The sequence below is a fragment of the Phascolarctos cinereus genome, unplaced genomic scaffold (assembly GCF_003287225.1).
Source record: "Phascolarctos cinereus isolate Bilbo 61053 unplaced genomic scaffold, phaCin_HiC Scaffold_2;HRSCAF=192, whole genome shotgun sequence".
NCBI classification, from domain to species: Eukaryota; Metazoa; Chordata; class Mammalia; order Diprotodontia; family Phascolarctidae; genus Phascolarctos; species Phascolarctos cinereus.
Window position 1 is genome coordinate 334,597,722 of NW_027555625.1, and position 18,882 is coordinate 334,616,603.

Consider the following 18,882-nt stretch of genomic DNA (forward strand, 5'->3'; position numbering starts at 1 on the left):
AAAGTGCTTTACATATATGATCTCATTTGATCCTCACACCAACCCTTTGAAGTTGACATTATTGTTATTTCCATTTTACAGTGAGGGATGATATGATATGAGGCTGATATGAGATGGAAGAAGTTAAGAAACATACACATTGTGCACAGAGGTCTGACCTTGGAGTTAAAAACATTTGGGTTCAGTTCCCCTGACAAAGCATAGGCAAACTCATTTAACCTTTATTCCAGGGCAGTTATCCCAAGGCAACTCTTTTAAGTTACAGACAAGTTGCTGATCTGTATCAGTAGTAAAGGTTTCCCATACTGTGGGCCCAAAATGTCCAATCTGTAATGAAAACAACTGAGCACAGCCTCAAGCCAATAACCATTTATTAAAGGGACCTGATCTCCCCCCTCCCCTTTAATGAATGGGACCTCAGATCTTCCTCACAATCTGAGATGCCCTTTCTCCAGAGCCTTGGTTTTATAGTGTTTGATATTGAGATGATATAGATGATGCTTAAATAAAGGATCTCATTGGTTGATAGACCTACACCTTGGCCCTCCAGTAGGGCTGCTAGAAACCAGTGCTTATGGTCACAGGGTGGGCAAAGCAAGGGTCACCTGCTATCTCCTCATGGCCATTTCCCCATGTTGGGCAATAGAGAGGGATGATAAAGGGCGGAGAGTTAACAAAAATAGCTGGGGGATTTTTCCATATCATTAGGTCATCTCTGCCAAGCTGGGCTTAGTCACTTACTCATCAGGGAAAAAGGGTGGAAGTCCTCTAGTTAGCTTCCTGTGGTTAAGCAAGTGAACTTAGATGCCATAGTTTAAAGTTTGGGGGCTTAAAATAAGAAAGAATCAGTCTAACCCTATCTAGTTACCTATCTAGTAAATACAAGACATGTAAGATATACAAATATGTATTAATAAATGTATATTAGTAGACAGATATAACAGAAATAATCATTACCCCTATGGAATCACACTAAACTGAATAATACTTATTAGGGGAAAAAATAGGGGTTAAATTAATCATATGACACACTTATATAATGATAAAATCATTAGTCCTACAATTAAAAGACAAGGTTAACTTGGAAATCATCTTTGCTGAAAATTCATCTGATGAGTTCTCATATTCCAGATATATAATGAACTGATAATTTATAACACAAACCAATAGCTAAATGGCCAAAGGCTATGAACAAGCACTTTTTTTTTTGGTGAGGCAATTGGGATTAAGTGACTTGCCCAGGGTCACACAGCTAGTGTCATGTGTCTGAGATGATTTGAACTCATGTCCTCCTGACTTCAAGGCCAGAGCTCTATCCACTGCACCACCTAGCTACCCCAACAAGCACTTTTCAAAGGAAGAAATTTCCTATGAAAAAATGCTGTAAATCACTAACAGAGAAATATAAATTAAAATGACACAGGTTATACCTCACATACAACAGAATGGCATAAGATGACAAAAATGGAAAATTACAAATGATGCAGGGATTGTATGAAAACAGATACATTAATACACTGTTGGTGGAACTCTGAACAGTTCCAGCCATTCTGGAAAGCAATTTGTAACTAAGCTCAAAACATTATTAAACTGTGTGTGTTAAAAGTAATTTATTTATTTTTTTTTATTTTTAGGCAATTGGGGTTAAGTGACTTGCCCAGGGTCACACAGCCAGGAAGTGTCAAGTATTTGGTCTGAGGCTGTATTTGAACTCAGGTCCTCGTGACTTCAGGGCTGGTGCTCTTTCCACTGTACCACCTAGCTGCCCCTTTAGAGTAATTTATATAGTAACAAAAGTATAAAGACAAAATTTTGAAAGACTCATGGATTTTGATCAAAAATGAAGCATGCTACTTATCAAATTTGATGCATTCAAATTGTAAAATGAGCAGTACATTTTTGGAGATACCTAGTGTGGGATTTACTTGACAATGCGTATTTGTTAAAAAAAAAAAGTCCAATCTGGTGGAAGAGAGCTATGAGAGAAAGAGGGAAAAGGAATGGATTACATACACAAATAAAAGTTAACAGGTATTTTTCTAAAATCCATAGAAGGAAGGGCAGAAGGAATCACAGACAAGCAGGATAGTTTTTAGATGCTTAAAAGTTACATGTTGAATTTATTACATAGTCATAAACAAAAGTAATCTCTATGTAATAGATTGACAGTTTCATGTTTTGTTTTACTAGGTATATGGAAGTGTTCATTTTAGTTGGAGTTCGTTAACACTAGAATAAAAATTAAAAAAAAAATTCATAGGTCCAACCAATCCCTTCCTCCCCCACCCCTACCACACATACATATTTCTCATCTGTAAAATACAGGGATTACAATGGATTCAATTCAATAGGCATTTATTAACTGCTTACTATGTACAAGGCACTGTGTTAAGTTATGGTTACTAACAAATTTCTAAGTTCCCTTGTAATCTTTTAGTATTTTATGTACTCCTCTTTGCCAAAATTTCTTCCCATTTGGAGGCAGCACTTCATGAAAGGTTTTAAAAGTAGTCTCACAAAGTGTGTTCCCTCTTCCTTTTCACAAGCAAAATACATCAGTGTAGGTAGTCCCAAAACTGATATGCAACATTAGCTTTGAAAACCTGTCTATGGACAACCCAGGAAATCAGTGTTTACCGACCTCTATCCTACATGCAATAAACTGGCTGAAACTTGATGTAAAAACCATTTCCAATTCTGAATCCAATTCTACGTTTCTATTATCACTGCCTATCCATTCTTTTTCTTTTTTTAAAATGACTTAATCCTGGAGCTCCCAGTGAGGGCTTTTTCAACCTTCTCTGCAACTCGGTAAAGCTGGCTAGAGGTATTGTGAAGCTCTGTGATTTTCCCAGGATCACAAAGTTCATCTGAGTAAGAGGCAGGCCTTGAGCTTAGGTCTTCCTAACTCTAAGGTCACAAGTTGTCTATTCACTACACTACTTGGACATATATACATACATACATACATACATACACACACAGTATATATACGTGTATCATAATCTATATGACTATCCCAGTAATCTGGTGTCAATATTATCTCCATTTTACAGAAACAGGTACTTTCAGAAGTTATTCACGCAATTTCTTGCAGACTGAATTCTCTGCCTACATCCAATCAACAGGAACTAAGCTATCTACTATGTACCACCATTGTAGATACAAAAACCTTTCCCTTTTAATTTTCTCTATTAAGGTTTGTACTTGGATTTTTTTGTATAACTTACCAAATTAAAATTTCCTGCAATTACTTTTGAAGTTACATCATTCTTAAAGTTTCTTCCTTGGTAATGATAAAACCTAAAGATATAGAAGTAACAAACACCACGTGTGGAATGAGGCTATCAAGATATGCTTAAAGCATTGAGTTTATTTTGCTTAATTGTACTTCTTTGTTACACAGTCCTATAGATTTAGATCTAAAAATTTATTGTAGATTTAGACCTTAGAAATCCTCTAGATCAACCTCCTCATTTTGCAGATGAGTAATTTGAGGCTCAGAATTTAAGTGACTGGCCCCAAGTCACATAAGTACTAAGTAGCAGAGCTGGGGTTCAAAGCCAGGTCCTCAGATACAAAAGAGTGTATTTTCTATTATACTGAAGTAGGTGAGTGGTAGTGATTTTTGCAAAGTGATAGCAATGACAAAAAAAAAAAGCATCAAATCCCATAAAGTTTCCTCTAACTAGGAAAAACGTAGATGATTGCTCGTCATTCTCACATGGACCCCTACATGCCTGCTACCTCTTTATCTCGATCATTTGCCAAAAGGAGATTGCTGGTGTGTGCAGTGCTTCTCAGAAGCAACAAATGGGATTAGGGTATCCTGATGTTTGTAATTAACTGTTACTCTTCTCTACTCTGGAATACATCCACCCTCCCTTGACTCTATAAAGTATTCTCCCTTGACTCTATGATTAATCTGAATAGTATGTGAATCCTCTATCATCTATAAAGAGAATAGAGAAAACACCAACAACTAGGATGATCCTGCACATAGAAATCTGTTTAATAAATATACATCTTAAAAGTACCAAAACATTACCAACAAAATAAACATAATATACACTATTTACAAGAGGGTGCAATCATCACTGACAAGGTGGTAGGATCAGAAGCCAATTTTTTAACAGAGTTCAAAATTTTCCTTTCAGTTCATCTGACTATTAACAACCAGAGAAAGCAGTTATAGTCAGTCACTAGAATCCAGGTTAGCAAGTCAGCAAAATACTTGATAATGAAGATGCAATTCTTTTGGGCAAACCAAATACTGGAAGAACTCTCCAAAACCCCCACATGCCTCTTAGGAAATTTTCTTTGAACTTTCATTCTTCTTCCTTACTCCATGATAGTAATTCACAAGGGCAGGCTGTGAGACACCCTTCTATTACAATGTGTTTCAGACCAACCTACATGTGTGTATTTTTTTTTGTGTTTTAAAATGTTTTTAGAAAAATAAAATATCTTTTTGTACAAATTATACAGAGTAGAGCTTCATGCTCTTTCAGTTACATTCAGTTCATAGTGCTAAGCGTTGGCCTCCAATCACACAGTCATCATAAAGCAACTGAAAGGAGAGAAAAAAATGCAAGTTAATGTCTACAGCTTCAAAGGAAAAAAGTTCAGTAATTCTTGGGCTTCTTTCTCCATTATACAATTTTTTAAAAAAGGTAAAGATATTTTCCCTTAAAAGGGGTGGATTAAGCCAAGATATAGTTATAAAATTACCTTTGGACATGGGTGACTCTTTTGGCATTTTTACAGGTAGAAGATATTTGTTTAAGGCAAAGATTTGATACAACATTAATTTTGTGACATTTTGATAGGGTGAAGTTGCATAAAAATATGAAACAGAAATGCAGAGTTGATAAATCTAAATTATGTTCTTCTGTTTGACTCCCAAGGCCTAGAGCTACTATGCCCCAAGGGAATAAGGAAGAAATAAGATCCACAGCCAGAAGAGCTCTCAGAGGTTCAATCTCCTCATTCTGCAGCACAAGAAACATGAAGGCCCAGAAAGACCCTTGACTTGACAAAGATCAAACACATAGCAGAGCCAGGATTTGAACCCAGTACCACACTTCTCCTAGCTCTAATTTAATTTTTTTACGGGGTGTTGTAAGGAGTCACTAAGTATTGCAATAGTACTTACTTCATCCTCCGTGAATTCTGACTCTGTGTCGTTGCTCTCTTCATCTTCACTCTCTGGAAGCATTTGCAGGTTTTCCATGGTCAGCTGCCCCAACTGCTTCTGAATAGTAGTGTTCTCTCTGCCCCAAGTGAGTTGATATGGAGAGTAACCCTGGTAGGTAACTTTGTTCACATCAGCCCCACACCGCAGAAGGAGTGATACAAGTTCAGGATTCTGCAGGTCTACAGCAAGATGAAGGGCAGTTCGGCCATTACAGGGCTCCTGTGACGCAAGTAAATTAGGATACTTAACATCTATATATGAAATAAATTACATTTAGAGAAAGGGGAGGAGGGTTGGCCATAAGAACTACAAAAACAATACTCTTCTGCATCTTTGCCACATAACCATTTAAAAAGCGTTTTAATTACCTGAGCATTGACATCAGCTCCCAAGGACACCAAATGTTCTACTATTGCTAAGTAGCCATGGATGGAAGCCAAATGGAGGCACCCGTGACCTGCAAGAAAAGCAAAGGAAAACATATGTAATCATTCATGTCAACCCTAATATTTCCTGCTACTCCCAGAAAAAGGAACTTTTCATCACATTTTCTTAAATGAGTTAAGCCGTGTGTTCCAAATTTTTAGGACCCAGACTCCTAGTCTTTCCCCCTCAATAGGAAAGTTCCCTGAACTAAGTTAAACTGATAAGGGAACCACAAATGACATTTTAAAAAGTCTCAAATTTTTAGACACTAGCAAGTTCTTTCCCAACTTTAAGGCTCAGATTCTGTATTAAGTAGGCCAATTCTAATGTGTCCAGGGCCTTTCTTAAGATCCTTACTGCCCTCCAAAGAGTAGGAGAATAGCTGGAGTCATACCATTATAGTTTGTGGATTGTAGCATTGAGAGGAGGTCCTGGGTTTGGCAATATTGGGTAAGTACTCCTACACCAGCCAGGCAGCCCTGCTCACAAGCGAGGTGCAGAGGTGTATTCCCTTGAAAGTCCCTGAGTTCTGGGTCACAGCCAGCTTTCAGGAGTGTCTCAGCAATCTCTGGCTGTTTGGTGATCACTGCCAAGTGAAGAGGAGTCTACAAACCAAAGAAAGAAAACAGGTAAGCCCAGGTCACACAAAAACATTCTGGGATTCCCTTAAAAATGATCATTTCTCTAGACTTGGGAAGTGCCAATCCTGCCTTATTAACATAATAGCTATAATCCAAAGCCCAGGAATAAACGTAATCGATGGAGAAATTTCTCATACTTTAATACTGTAGGGTGAAATGGTATCATTTTTTTGGAATCAAGGGTACCTGGGTTCAAATCTTGTGTTTTCCACATACTTTGCTACCTGGGTAAAACTTTTTGGTTAGGTAAAGTGATTTTAAGTCACTTAATCTCACTGAACTTCTCAATTTCCTCATCTACAAAATGAGAGTTGTACTAGACCTACTTTTATGGTCCTTTCCCCATGTAAATTCTGTCCCCAAAGAGGCAAATGATGAACTGAGTAACTTTAAATGAGAAATTATGCCATCCTGGTTTATAACCATCACACTTGTTGATTCAAAGTCTGTCAAATGGGGCCAAGTAGGGACAAAAAAGTGGGCTGTGAAGGGGACACACCTGTTGCAGATTGTTCTGAGCATTGAGAAAAGCCAAGTCCCCTGCCACTTGTCGGATGACTTCCAAAGTCAAGGTCTTCTCTTCGTGAATAATGGCCAAGTGGAGAAATCTGAAGAAGTAGCATGGGGCAACAAAAGAAAAAAAAAACCCACAATCGTGAATGATGCTCAGCAGGGCGGTGAGAAGATGCAGGGGGAAGGAGGAAGGAGGAAGGAGGGTTGCGCAAAGTTGGGGTTTCTGAAGGCCGTGGCCGGTGTTTTCCGCGAGGTTATTATGAGCTGAGTGTTCCTGGCACTACCCCAGGGACTTTCCGGGCCCTCCCCCACCCCTCCCTGGCTGGCGCCGGCCGGCCCCGCCCCTCCTTCCCCAGCAACTGGAACGCCCCGTACTTCCCCCTCCCAGCAGCGGCCCGCGGCGCCCCGGGCGCGAGGCCAAGTCCCGCAGAAAGTCCCAGCGCACTTCTACCCCTCCCCCAGGTCACCTTATGCAACCTGGGAATTTATGTCCCACGCCCAAAGGCTCCGCCGAGCTCTGGTCCCGAAGGGCAAAGGATTTTTTTTTTAAAGGGGGGGCGAGGCAAGGCAATGAAAGTTACATTTGCTTGCTGAATGGGGAAGACGGCATAAGATGTGATTCCTACGCTCCGTTTTCGGGCAACGCAAATGCTAGCCAGGCGCTTTCCGGCATTCCCTGCAGCTACTTGCCCATTCTGCAGCTCTGCAGTAGCATCCAACTCCAGCTTTTGTTCCCCCGCCCCATCTCCATCTACATCCCTGTAGCTAACAGCCCGGGTATATTCGGCAGCACTTACGTGTCTCCGTCCTCGGTGACCTGCTGTTTCCAAGGCTCTTGGGGCGGCCCGGGTTGCTCCTCCTGGGGCTGGATCCGGATCTCCTTCAGCTCCTTCACCATCAGCTCATAATCCTCGTCCTTCATGGAGTCCAGGCCGCTATCATGGCGATCATCCAAAAGCCTCTCCTTTTTGAGTCCGTCCCGGGGATTCTCCATTCCCTGCTCCTGGGGGTTCTCCTCCTGCGGCTGCATCACGGCGTGAAACATGGCGCTGTTCAAAACCCACTAGGTTCGTCTCTTTACGGGGCTCCAAACACAGCCCACGAGCGCAGGGAGGGAGCCGAGGGGGGCGGAGGAAGGGGGCGGCTCTTCTGGCTTGCTCTTCTTGCTACAGCGGAAGGAACAGTCAAACTACTGAAGAAGAGAGCTCGTGGCGCCGCCGACCTATATGCTCAGGCAGGGGATTTCTCAGGGCGGAGTTAAGCGTAGGGAATTTCCAAGCCAGTCAGAGCAAAAAGAGAGAACTAGTCTGGTCCTGCCTGAGAGGAGTGTGGGGGGGCGGGAGGGGGGGAGGGGAGAAGCCTGAAGCCCGTGTGAGGGTTCTTCAGAGAAACTCCCAGTGATGAACCATTGGGGTCATTTGCAGGGAACATTTTGATGAATGCTTAAGTCGTTGGAAAGTCCTTCCTGCATGTCCCCTCCTTTTCCCCCAGGTATTTCCCTGCAGCCCAGACTCACTGTAATCCTGCCAGTTTGCAAAATACCTTTCTCTCCCCCCCTTTTTCTCCTCCTTTGGCATATATCGCCCCTACCCCTAGGGTTTTCCTTTATCAATTTTATATTGGATGCATTCTGATACCCCAAACTTCCAACATTTCACCCCACACCCTACCCCAACATTTAAGTGCTTACGACGACGTGCAAAGTACAATGCTAAACGCTGGAGATAACAAGTGGAAAAGCAAGATTGTCCATAACTCTATAGGAGTTCAAAATCTGTTAATAGGGAGAGACAACATGTGTAGGAGGTTTCAGCTTCAAGTCAGATAGAAAGGCTCAGAGATCCTTAGAGTATAGCAGCAAAACAGAAGGTAATCTATCTTCTTTCATGTAATTTCCATGGCTAATTTTTAATGATTTAATGAAATGATTTCAAGATAGCTTATCAATGGGATTTGCTGAATCAAACAGATCTTTGCCTTAAAAGGAAATCTTTTAAAGAAGAAAGATGGGAATTATGGTTGCATGCAGGGATCCACTCCACCACACTTCCTCTGTGTGAAAGTGTGGTTTAATGATTTGGAGTGAGATAGGAATCTTAGATTCCATTTCTCTTTGTTATCTATCTCTATGCAGTATAAAGCCTTACTTTTCTCATTTTCCTAATTTTTAAATTTTTTTTACAAATTTATTTTGATTTATCAACAATCACTTCCGTATTCATTTGAGTTGAAAATTTTTCTCTCCCTCCCCCGTATCCTCCTCAAGATGGCACACAATCTGATGTAGGCTTTACATTTACATTCCTATTAAACATATTTTCACATTAGTGAAGTTGTAAGTAAAAATTAAAACCAATAGGAGGAACCATCAGAAAGATGAAACAAAACTCAACAGAAGGTAAAAATAAGTGATAGCGATTCAACTTCCATAGTTCTTTCTTTGGATGTGGACAGCATTTTCCATCACAAGGCCTCTGGTCATTTTCCTAATTATTAATACTGAAAAATTAAAGAGTTAAAAAGCAGGTTCTTTGAGATTCTCAAATCAAAAATACTTCATGTGGCCTAATAGAGTTTGCACAAGCACCACAGCCTAGATAGATGGGGAACAGACTGATGAGTTTTTTTCTTCAATGCTAATAACTATTCTTATTGAATTATTCTTCACTGTACATGAAACTATTAAGTATGAAACAGTAATAAAATAAAGTCAAGTGTTTAGGACTCCTTTGGTTATTTTTAAAGCAGAGGTTGTAGATATCATTACAATTAACCAACATGTATTTGTTGATGGTCAGCTTTGTGCCTTAAATTATGCTTTTGCAAATATTAATCCAGGTCAATTCTTTCCTTTGGCAATAGACCTTTATAGTTTAAATTCCATGCAAAACTTTTGTTTAACCATGTAAAAAGGATAGAGGGAGGGAAGGGTGTTGAGGAGGTGTAATTTGAAGAATGATTCTGACAGGTGTCTGTGAAAAACATGAGGTCTAGCAGATGGAGCCAAGATGGCAGGAGTAAAAGCAGTGACTTGCTTGAGCTCTCCCCGAAATCCTTCCAAATACCTGTAAAAAATGTCTCTAAACAAATTCTAGAGCAGCAGAACCCACAAAAAGACATAGTGAAACAAATTTGCAGCCCAAGACAACCTGGATGGTTGATGTTGTGATGGGCTGGGAGAGGAGCATAGTTCAGTGTGGGCTGTGCTGGCAAAGGTGGGGCCCCAGCCAACCTGGAGCAAGCCTTGGGGGATTGAATCATTAGCAACTGTGGTGGTTTCCAGACGTCTCAACCCACAAAAGCCAAAGAACTTAGAAGGTCAGTTGGACCTGGGTGAGAGAGGAGCGCAGTCTAGCCCCAGCCTTGGCACAGCCTTGCTGCAGAGGAGGCTGCTTCTGGAGCTCTTAGACCACAGATGGTGGGGGATCAGAGGGAGATTGCAGGTGCCAAGGCAGTATTCTCTTGCTTTGCCCATGCTTGGATGGGGGGTGCAGTCCTGGGTGGTGGTCCCGAGGCAAAAAGGAGAGCTGGCGTGGAGGAGCTTGTGGCAGTAGTACAGAGTGAATCCTACTCACAGTTCTAAGGCAGAAAAGAATGCTTGTGGTTACTCATAGACTAGAGCACAAGCCAGGAAAGGAGTGAACACTTCTCCTTTGATCATACCCATCTTGGAAGAACTGAAAATTTACAGATCCCTAGAAGTGTATCTGAAAACAGCTGCACAAAACCCCTGAAGCTCGGGACAGTACACCCTCCACATTCCAATGTGCTTCCATGCAGAGCCCTACCTTAACAAAGAGTTAAAAAGTCAAGTAATTGGCAGGGAGCATGAGCAAACAGTGGGGAAAAAAACCCTCAGACTATAGAATCTTTCTTTGATGACAAAGAAGATCAAAACGGATGGGGTTGGGATCTAGACCCCAAAAAGGAAAAACCCTGGACTTTCCCACATGGCCAAATCTCCAGTTTTCCCCTGAGGCTGTAATCCCATCAATTGGCCTTTCATTATAGCTATGCCCAATCTGTTACCCTTAACCTAGCCTAGACCTCCCTATGTCCCATGGCCTTTTCCCATCCTTAGTCCTATCTAGGCTTCATTCTCCCTGGGCCACCCCTGGCGTTCTATTACCTCATAGACTACTTGGCCACTCCTAGATCCCTCCCATAGTCTTTCTGTATATAAGGTCCATCTCATCTCTTTTAAGATGTTCAGATTCCTAAAATCTAGCCACTGCTGGGATTCCTAAAATCTAGGGACTGCTCAGATTTCTACAATATAGCCAATAGCCCGCAGATGCTCAGATACCTTAAGAGTCTAGCTAATATGGTGAATCTTGAATGAACCTTGTTTTTGGCTGAAAGAAGGCTTGGGTTGAATTCTTTTGGACAGCACCCATTTGTTGTGATTTTGGGATTGCAGGACTCCTAACCTCTAGACCTCATCAGTACAACCAGAAGAAGACAACAAATTCAAAGCTCCTACATCCAAAGCTTTCAAGAAAAATAGGAATTGGTCTCAGGCCATGGAGGAGCTCAAAAAGGATTTTGAAAAGCAAGTAAGAGATGTAAAGGAAAAATTGGGAAGAGAAATGAAAGTGATGCAATAAAATCATGAAAAACAAGTCAATAGCTTGCTAAAGGAGACCCAAAAAAATACTGAAGAAAATAACACCTTAAAAAGTAGCCTAATTCGAATGGCAAAAGAAAATAACACCTTAAAAAGTAGCCTAATTCAAATGGCAAAAGAGGTCCAAAAAGCCAATGAGGAGAAAATGCCTTAAAAAGCAGAATTGGCCAAATGGAAAAGGAAGTCCAAAAGCTTACTGAAGAAAATACTTCCTTAAAAATTAGAATGGAGCAATTGGAAGCTATTGACTTGATGAGAAATCAAGACATTGTAAAAAAAAATTCAAAAAAATGAAAAAATAGAAAACAATGTGAAATATCTCACAGGAAAAACAACTGACCTGGAAAATAGATCCAGGAGAGAGAATTTTAAAATTATTGGACTATCTGAAAGCCATGATCAAAAAAATAGCCTAGACATCATCTTTCAAGAAATTATCAAGGAAAACTGCCCTGATATTTTAGAACCAGAGGGCAAAATAGAAATTGAAAGAATCCACCAATCACCTCCTGAAAGAGATCCCCAAAGGAAAACTCCTAGGAATATTGTAGCCAAATTCGAGAGTTTCCAGGTCAAGGAGAAAATATTGCAAGCAGCCAGAAAGAAACAATTCAAGTATGGTGGAAACAATCAGGATAACACAAGATTTAACAGCTTCTACATTAAGGGACAGGAGGGCATGGAATATAATATTCCAGAGGGCAAAGGAGGTAGGATTACAGCCAAGAATCACCTACCCAGCAAAACTGAGCATAATCCTTCAGGGGGAAAAATGGATAATCAGTGAAATAGAGGACTTTCAAGCATTCTTGATGAAAAGACCAGAGCTGAATAGAAAATTTGACTTTCAGATACAAGACTCAAGAGAAACATGAAGTAAACAGGAAAGAGAAATCATAAGAGACTTATTAAGGTTGAACTGTTTACATTCTGCATGGAAAGATGATATTTGTAACTCATGAGTTCTTTGTCATTATTAGAATAGTTAGAGGGAAAAATTATATGTATGTATATATTTATATATGCATATATACATATAGATAGATAGATAGACAGATAGACATAGATAGATAGATAGATAGATAGATAGATAGATAGATAGATAGATAGATAGATAGATGGATAGAGGGCACAGGGTGAGTTGAAGATGAAGGAGTGATATCTGGAGAGTAAAATTAAGGGGTGAGAGAGGATTATACTGGGAGGAGAGAGGGAGAGGCAGAATGGGGTAAATTATCTCACGTAAAACAGACAAGAAAAGGCTTTTACAATGGAAAGGAAACAGGGGAAGGTGAGAGGGAATGAGTGAATCTTATTCTTGTTGGATTTGGCTTAAGGAGAGAATAACATACACACTCAATTGGGTATGGAAATCTATCTTACCTTACAGAAAATAGGGAGGGGTAGGAGACAAGAGAGCAAGAGGATGATAGAGGGGAGGGCAGATTGGGGGAGGGGGCAATCAGAAGCAAACACTTCTAAGGAGGGACAGGGTCAAAAGAGAGAATAGAATAAATGGGGGTAGGATAAGATGAAGGGAAATATACTTAGTTTTTCACAACATGACTGCTATGGAAGTGTTTTGCATGACTACACATGTATAACCTGTACTGAGTTGCTTGCCTTCTCAGTGAGGATGGGTGGGGAGGGAGGAAGGGAGAAAATTTGGAATTCAAAATTTAAAAAACAAAAGTTTAAAAAAATTGTTTGCACATGCAACTGGGAAATAAGATATACAGGAAATGGGGTATAGAAATCTATCCTGCCCTACAGGAAAATTGAAGGGGAAGGGAATAAGAGAAGGGGGGGAGGGATAGAAGGGAGGGCAGATTAGGGGTATTCAGAATGCATGCCATCTTGGGGTGGGGGGAGGGACCAGATGGGGAGAAAATTTGGAACTCAAAATCTTATGGAAGTGAATGTTGAAAACTAAATATAAATTAATAATGATAAAAAAAAGAAATGATGAGCAGGCCAACTTCAGAAAAATCTGGAAAGACTTTTATGAACTGATGCTCAGTGAAGTGACCAGAACCAGAAGAACATTCTTCACAGTAACAGGCACTTTATGCAATGACTAACTTTCATAGACTTGGCTCTTCTCATCAATGTAAGGATCTAAGAACTAAAGACTCATGATGGAAAATGCTTTCCACATCCAGAGAAAACCATGAAGTCTGAATGCAGATTGAAGCATACTATTTGATCTCTTTTTTTTTTCTTTTGTTGTTTTGCTTTGTTTCTTTTCTTGTGGTTCCTCCCATTGGTTCTAATGCTTCTTTACAACATGACTAATGTGAAAATATGTTTAATATGAATGTATATGTAGAGCCTATATTAGATTGCATTCTGTCTTGGGGAGGGGAGAAAATTGAAAACTCAAAATCTTATGGAAGTGAATGCTGAAAACTAAAAATAAGCAAACAATTTAAAAAAAAAAAGAGAAAAGAAAGACATGAGAACTAAATGTGGTACACAATATGTTAACCAGGACCAAGAGTATGTCTAAGTCAGGTAACTGCTCAAAAGGGGGAGGGGGTGCTAGCATATTTTAAAAAATATTTTTCTCAAATGTTGCTTATACTTGATGTTCCCTCCGCTTTTCATTGTAAATCGATAAAGATCTAATTGCTTCACTTATTTGGTAATGGAGAAAGTAAGACACATCATCCATTCATCCACTCATGTATCCTTCCATTCATCCATCCATTCATCCATCCATCCATCCTTTTATCCAAGTGGTATTCAAGATACAAAGAAAAAAAGAGTCTCTTCCCTCAAACTGCATTATATTGAGGAAAATAAATCCAAAATATATACGAAGTAACTATGGGGCACAAACAAGAGGGGTATCAGGAGCGACTTCCCTGGAGGAAGTATTCTTAACTAGCATTTACATAGCAATTAAAGGTTTGCAAAGCTTTACAAATATTACCTAATTTTATCCTCATAGCAGCCCTGAAGAGTAGGTGCTATTATTTTCTCTATTTTACAGATGAAGAAACCAAAGCAGATAGAGTTTAAATGACTTGTCCAAGGTCATGCAACTAGAACAGGATTTGAAATAAGGTCTTCCTGACTCTGGGTCCATAGCTCTATCCCTTGTTCTGGCTAGCTGGCATTTACCTTCTGGCTCTGTGCATAATGTTTCCAGCAAAAGATCTAAACTGGTATAGCACTCTCTCTGAGCTATTCATCTAAATTCATCCACTCAGTTTTGAAAGTTGGGTCCCCAAGGACATGACTACTACTCCCACAGGATGTAAGGTAACCTATGGGTACAGGCACCTAGAGCTTACAAACCCCTACCAGTGTGCTTCCCATTAATGGTCAATCAATAGACACATTAGTTCAAAGCAAAGGCATTTATTAAAATGGCATAGTAATACCTGTAACTATAAAACATTTCCCCTCATGAACCTGTGGCACACTTGGCTACAATTATTATTATTATTATTATTATTATTATTATTATTATTATTATTATTATTATTATTATTATTAGTGTCAGGATCCCCATGCCAAAACCACCTTCCTGTTTTTACACTTCTCTTTTTACTATTAGGAAAGACACTGTTTTCCAGAGCTAAGGTCCAGCAAACAAGCTGTGCCTTGGGCTTGACATAACGGCAATCCTTTGCGCTCACCCTCTGGATGATCTCAGCCACAGCAAAATTCTAAAATTGTTTCTCACCATCACCAGGTGGTCTCTGAGCTTAGACAACCACATGTAGTATCTGTGTTCCGATCATAAAGTCCTGATATGAATCAAACATATCTCATTGTTGCTGTTACCTCTCCATTGTCAGGGCTACAGCTCACTTTGTAGCCATTGGTATAAGTATTGAGATTTGCCCATACTAAAGCAGGTCTCCTAGAAGAGAGGGCCAGGCACATATGTCTAGCTTCCCTCCTCCAATGGAAGAAAGCTTTTAGCTTATAATCACTGTTAGCTCTTTGGTTTTATTTTGCTTTATTTTATTTTTAGAGTTAACTGTGGTTTTGATAACCTGTGTGAGCATTCTGGTTTTTTTAGAGTTAGCAGCAGTTACAGAGCTGCTGTGGCTCTTTAGTCGTTTGTTTTCAGGGTTGATAATAGCAAGAGGGTACATAGATTTAGAGTACAGTGACAATTTGGTACACATGTAGGGATCAAACATAACCAATGCAACTCATGTACATCAGTTACAGGATCATGATATACTTTTTCTCTTTGTGGAGTCTTCATGACATGCCCCACTCCTTCCCCTCCTCCCCCCATATCTATAGTTGGGCTCCTAGGGACTGCTCCCCCTCCTGAGTGACTCTCAATTGCCAGGGATAGCTTTCTTTTGAGTTCATAGCAGGCTCTCTTTTCTGCTCCAAGAGATGATAGTTGCTTCCAACCTAGAGTGCCTCTTTATTTTCATGTCTATCTGGAGAATATGTATTTCTGAATATGTATCTCTGCTCCCTGCTGAATACATCTCAACTGTGCTTCAAACTCTTTTGAACTGACAAACTCTAAAACTGCGGGATGTGGTGAAGTATTTCCTCAGCTAAGTGACTGAACAATGGAGGTGAGGAGTGGGGAAGAGAGAGAAATCCCCTCCTCCTCCACAAGAGCCATTCCTGGAATTCTTTCTTCATTGTTGGTTCCTAGTCTGAACTAGCTTTTAATATCCAGCTGGATCATTTAGGGGTCACAGGGATGTTAGAAGAGATGACCAATTATTGTTTGTTTCGGCATTCTTCACTTCTGATTGAGAAAGATATTCACAATAAATAAAAAGTAGTATGTTAGCTCATCATTCTGTGTCTATAATGGAGCTGGGGGAGGGTAAACTAAGTGCTCTCTCCCTTCTGGTATTGCTCTACTTTTTGCAGTGGGCTGGCAACTTAGATTAGATCTATTCAAATTTTGGCCTTGAGGGGCATTCAAGGGTTTGCAGAAATTTCCTGATATTTTGTGTTTCTCCTTATCCATTTTCTAATGTAAGGAACCTGGGTTTAAAAGTTAGTATAGATGAAGAAGAGAGTGAAAAATAGACATATAAGTGTGGTACAATGGGAAGAACACTGGCTGTGGAGTTAAAGGACCTGGAATTCTACTTCTGGAAGCTTAGTCACCCATGTGACTCTTTGCTGGAGCTCCCTGGGCTTCAGTTTCCTCATCTGTAAAATACAGGGCTTGAATTATATGGCTTCTGAGATCCCTTCCAACTCTAGATCTATGATCCTGTGAACCTTTAGAGATGTATAATAACATCTAATTAATCCAGCACAATATCTAGCCAGGCACTGCTAGCTAGTCCCTATCCTTTACTTACCATTGGAGTTTGTTCTTGTTTTATTGTTTTGGGCTTCTGTCCCCTTAGCAGGGGAACTGAACTCAGCAGTGCTCCACCTACATGTCACCTCAGGTTCCTGAGAAACAATTTTATATTTGGTTTTAGTCTGAAAGGTTCTTTTCAGTAGAGTTGGGGAGATAAATGGCAACAGAGTAAGTAAAAAAAAGTTACCCAGGTACAAATGTGAATCAGATAAGGAACAGGCAGTTTTATGCTCACACAGGAAGGGAACGGCTAAGCAATAAAGAATTACAGAATGTTGAATTAGTTGATAATTAGTTGAGAGGCTATTATGCAAGGGAGCTTTGTAACAGAGCAGCTCGTTGGTTGCTTTTACATTTCACCTCTGCTGAGTATAGTCCAATCAGTGCCAAGTGTACTCCTTTTCCAGTGGTTTCCTCTCTCTGTGGACAACGCCTTCCTTCTTCTGAAGCTCTGCTGCTGCCTCTGCTGTTGCTGTTGGAACTGCTCATAAAACTAATGCACCACTGTTTGGGAAGGGGGAAAATTCCAACTGTTTTTTGAAATCTCCGAAGTCTCTGTGTCCAAACACAAACAGCAGGCAGCCCCATCCCAGACATGGGCTTGACTGGGAGGCCATGGGCTGGCAGGTGGAGGGAAAGTCCCCCTCCCCCTGCCTTGGCCCTTGGAAACTAGGTCATCCTCATAAACCTCAAAGGCAGCAGGAAGGAGAGGCCTGAGGAAGTGGAGATAGCCCCTTTGGTTATCCTTAATATTCTGACTTAGCAGTCAATTATGACTGATATGACTGATGAAAAGAACTTCTCCATCATGCAAGTGGTCTGTACAATATTTGTAGTTTTTGTAGAATCACTGCATAGGAAGAAAGACCAATATACTGGAAGTTAGTTTAAGTGGGTCCCAATTCTAGATAAGCTATGTAACCCTGAATTTCACCTTTCAGTGCCACCTTTCTCACTTGTAAATGAAACAATTGGACTAGATTTTCCTTAAGACCTTGACCAATTCTACGACTGTATTTTTCGTAATGCACTCAAGTCTGATTTCATGCACATTGATGTGGTCCTTGCGAGCATCATAGCAGAACTCTCTATAAAAGGAGTGATAACATTCTTCACTTGAAGGAATGTGGACATCTTAGTAGTATCATTTCATTAACCCTCGTAGCACCTGTTCTGAGAAGGATGGAGGCAGACACTAATAGTGACACAGGATTTCCTTTAATTGAATTTTAATCACTTTTTAAAGGCACATGTAGATGAAAAACAATTTAATCGTTAACCCAGAACAGTTTTCAACAGCAGCGTGTTTGAAGCTTTTTAAAAACTGCCTGGTCTTTCTAGATTGCTTCTAGTGACATCTAGTGTACAAGAGTGGCAGCAGCAACAACAACAACAGAAAAATCAATTCATTGATTTTCCAGGTCAGTGAAGACGCCTTAGGACTTAATGATCAGTGTCTAGAATTTAGGAAAACATTAAGTTCTGAGCCTTGATGAGTTGTCCCTATTAATTGGGGGATTCTAAAGGGTTCTTTGCTTTCTTGCAACTTGGGGAGCCAAGAGAATAATGCTGCCTGACAGGTTTGATTTTTTTCTGTTACATGTAGCACTGGGTTTTTTTTGGGGAAAAAAAGAGATAAGGAAATGGGAAAACAAAAGTAGATATGGGAGAGAGACTTCATAAGATCATAGATTTCTGAGCTAAAAGGGTCCTTAAGAAGACATCTGGTTAAACTCTGTCCTTTTTACACACAAGGAAATGACAGAGAGGAGAATTACAATGCCTTGCCCAAGGTCACATAGCTGTTGTTCAGTCATTTCATGACTCTTCATGACTCCATTTGGAGTTTTCTTGGCAAAGATACTGGAGGTTTGCCATTTTCTTCTCCAGCTCATTTTACGGATTAGGAAATAGAGACAAACAGTGTTAAGCAACTTGCCCAGGGTCACACAGCCAGTAAAGTGTCTGAGTTCAGATTTGAGCTCAGAAAGGTGAGTCTTCCTGACTCCAGGCTGGATTATGAATTCAGATACTCAGACTCCAAATTAAGCACTCTTCTCACTACACTATGCTTTCAAAGCAGGCAGGTGAAGAGTATGGTGTTAAGGTTAAAACATACCTTTATGGATTGTTTAGTTTATTTTAAGAACTGACAAACAGAACA

The 18,882-nt window shown here is 40.1% G+C and overlaps 1 protein-coding gene across 1 annotated transcript; it reads right to left on the reverse strand.

The window, feature by feature from the left end:
- Positions 1-2,338: 2,338 nt before the first annotated feature.
- On the reverse strand, positions 2,339-7,985 carry NFKBIA (NFKB inhibitor alpha). The gene is made up of 6 exons (XM_020991378.2): positions 7,575-7,985; positions 6,764-6,872; positions 6,018-6,228; positions 5,566-5,654; positions 5,156-5,416; positions 2,339-4,570 (listed from the first exon to the last, which is right to left on the reverse strand). Exons 1-6 carry the CDS (start codon positions 7,820-7,822, stop codon positions 4,523-4,525), a joined length of 966 nt encoding a protein of 321 aa, XP_020847037.1. The 5' UTR covers positions 7,823-7,985; the 3' UTR covers positions 2,339-4,522.
- Positions 7,986-18,882: the final 10,897 nt, after the last annotated feature.

Excerpts from the sequence above, each read along its gene's own strand:
- NFKBIA (XM_020991378.2), bottom strand. The coding sequence starts at position 7,822 with ATGTTTCACGCCGTGATGCAGCCGCAGGAGGAGAACCCCCAGGAGCAG. Across the intron at positions 5,655-6,017 it reads ACAATCCACAAACTATAATG|GTCACGGGTGCCTCCATTTG; the intron begins GTATGACTCCAG and ends CTTTTCTTGCAG. Across the intron at positions 4,571-5,155 it reads CAGAATTCACGGAGGATGAA|TTGCTTTATGATGACTGTGT; the intron begins GTAAGTACTATT and ends CTCTCCTTTCAG.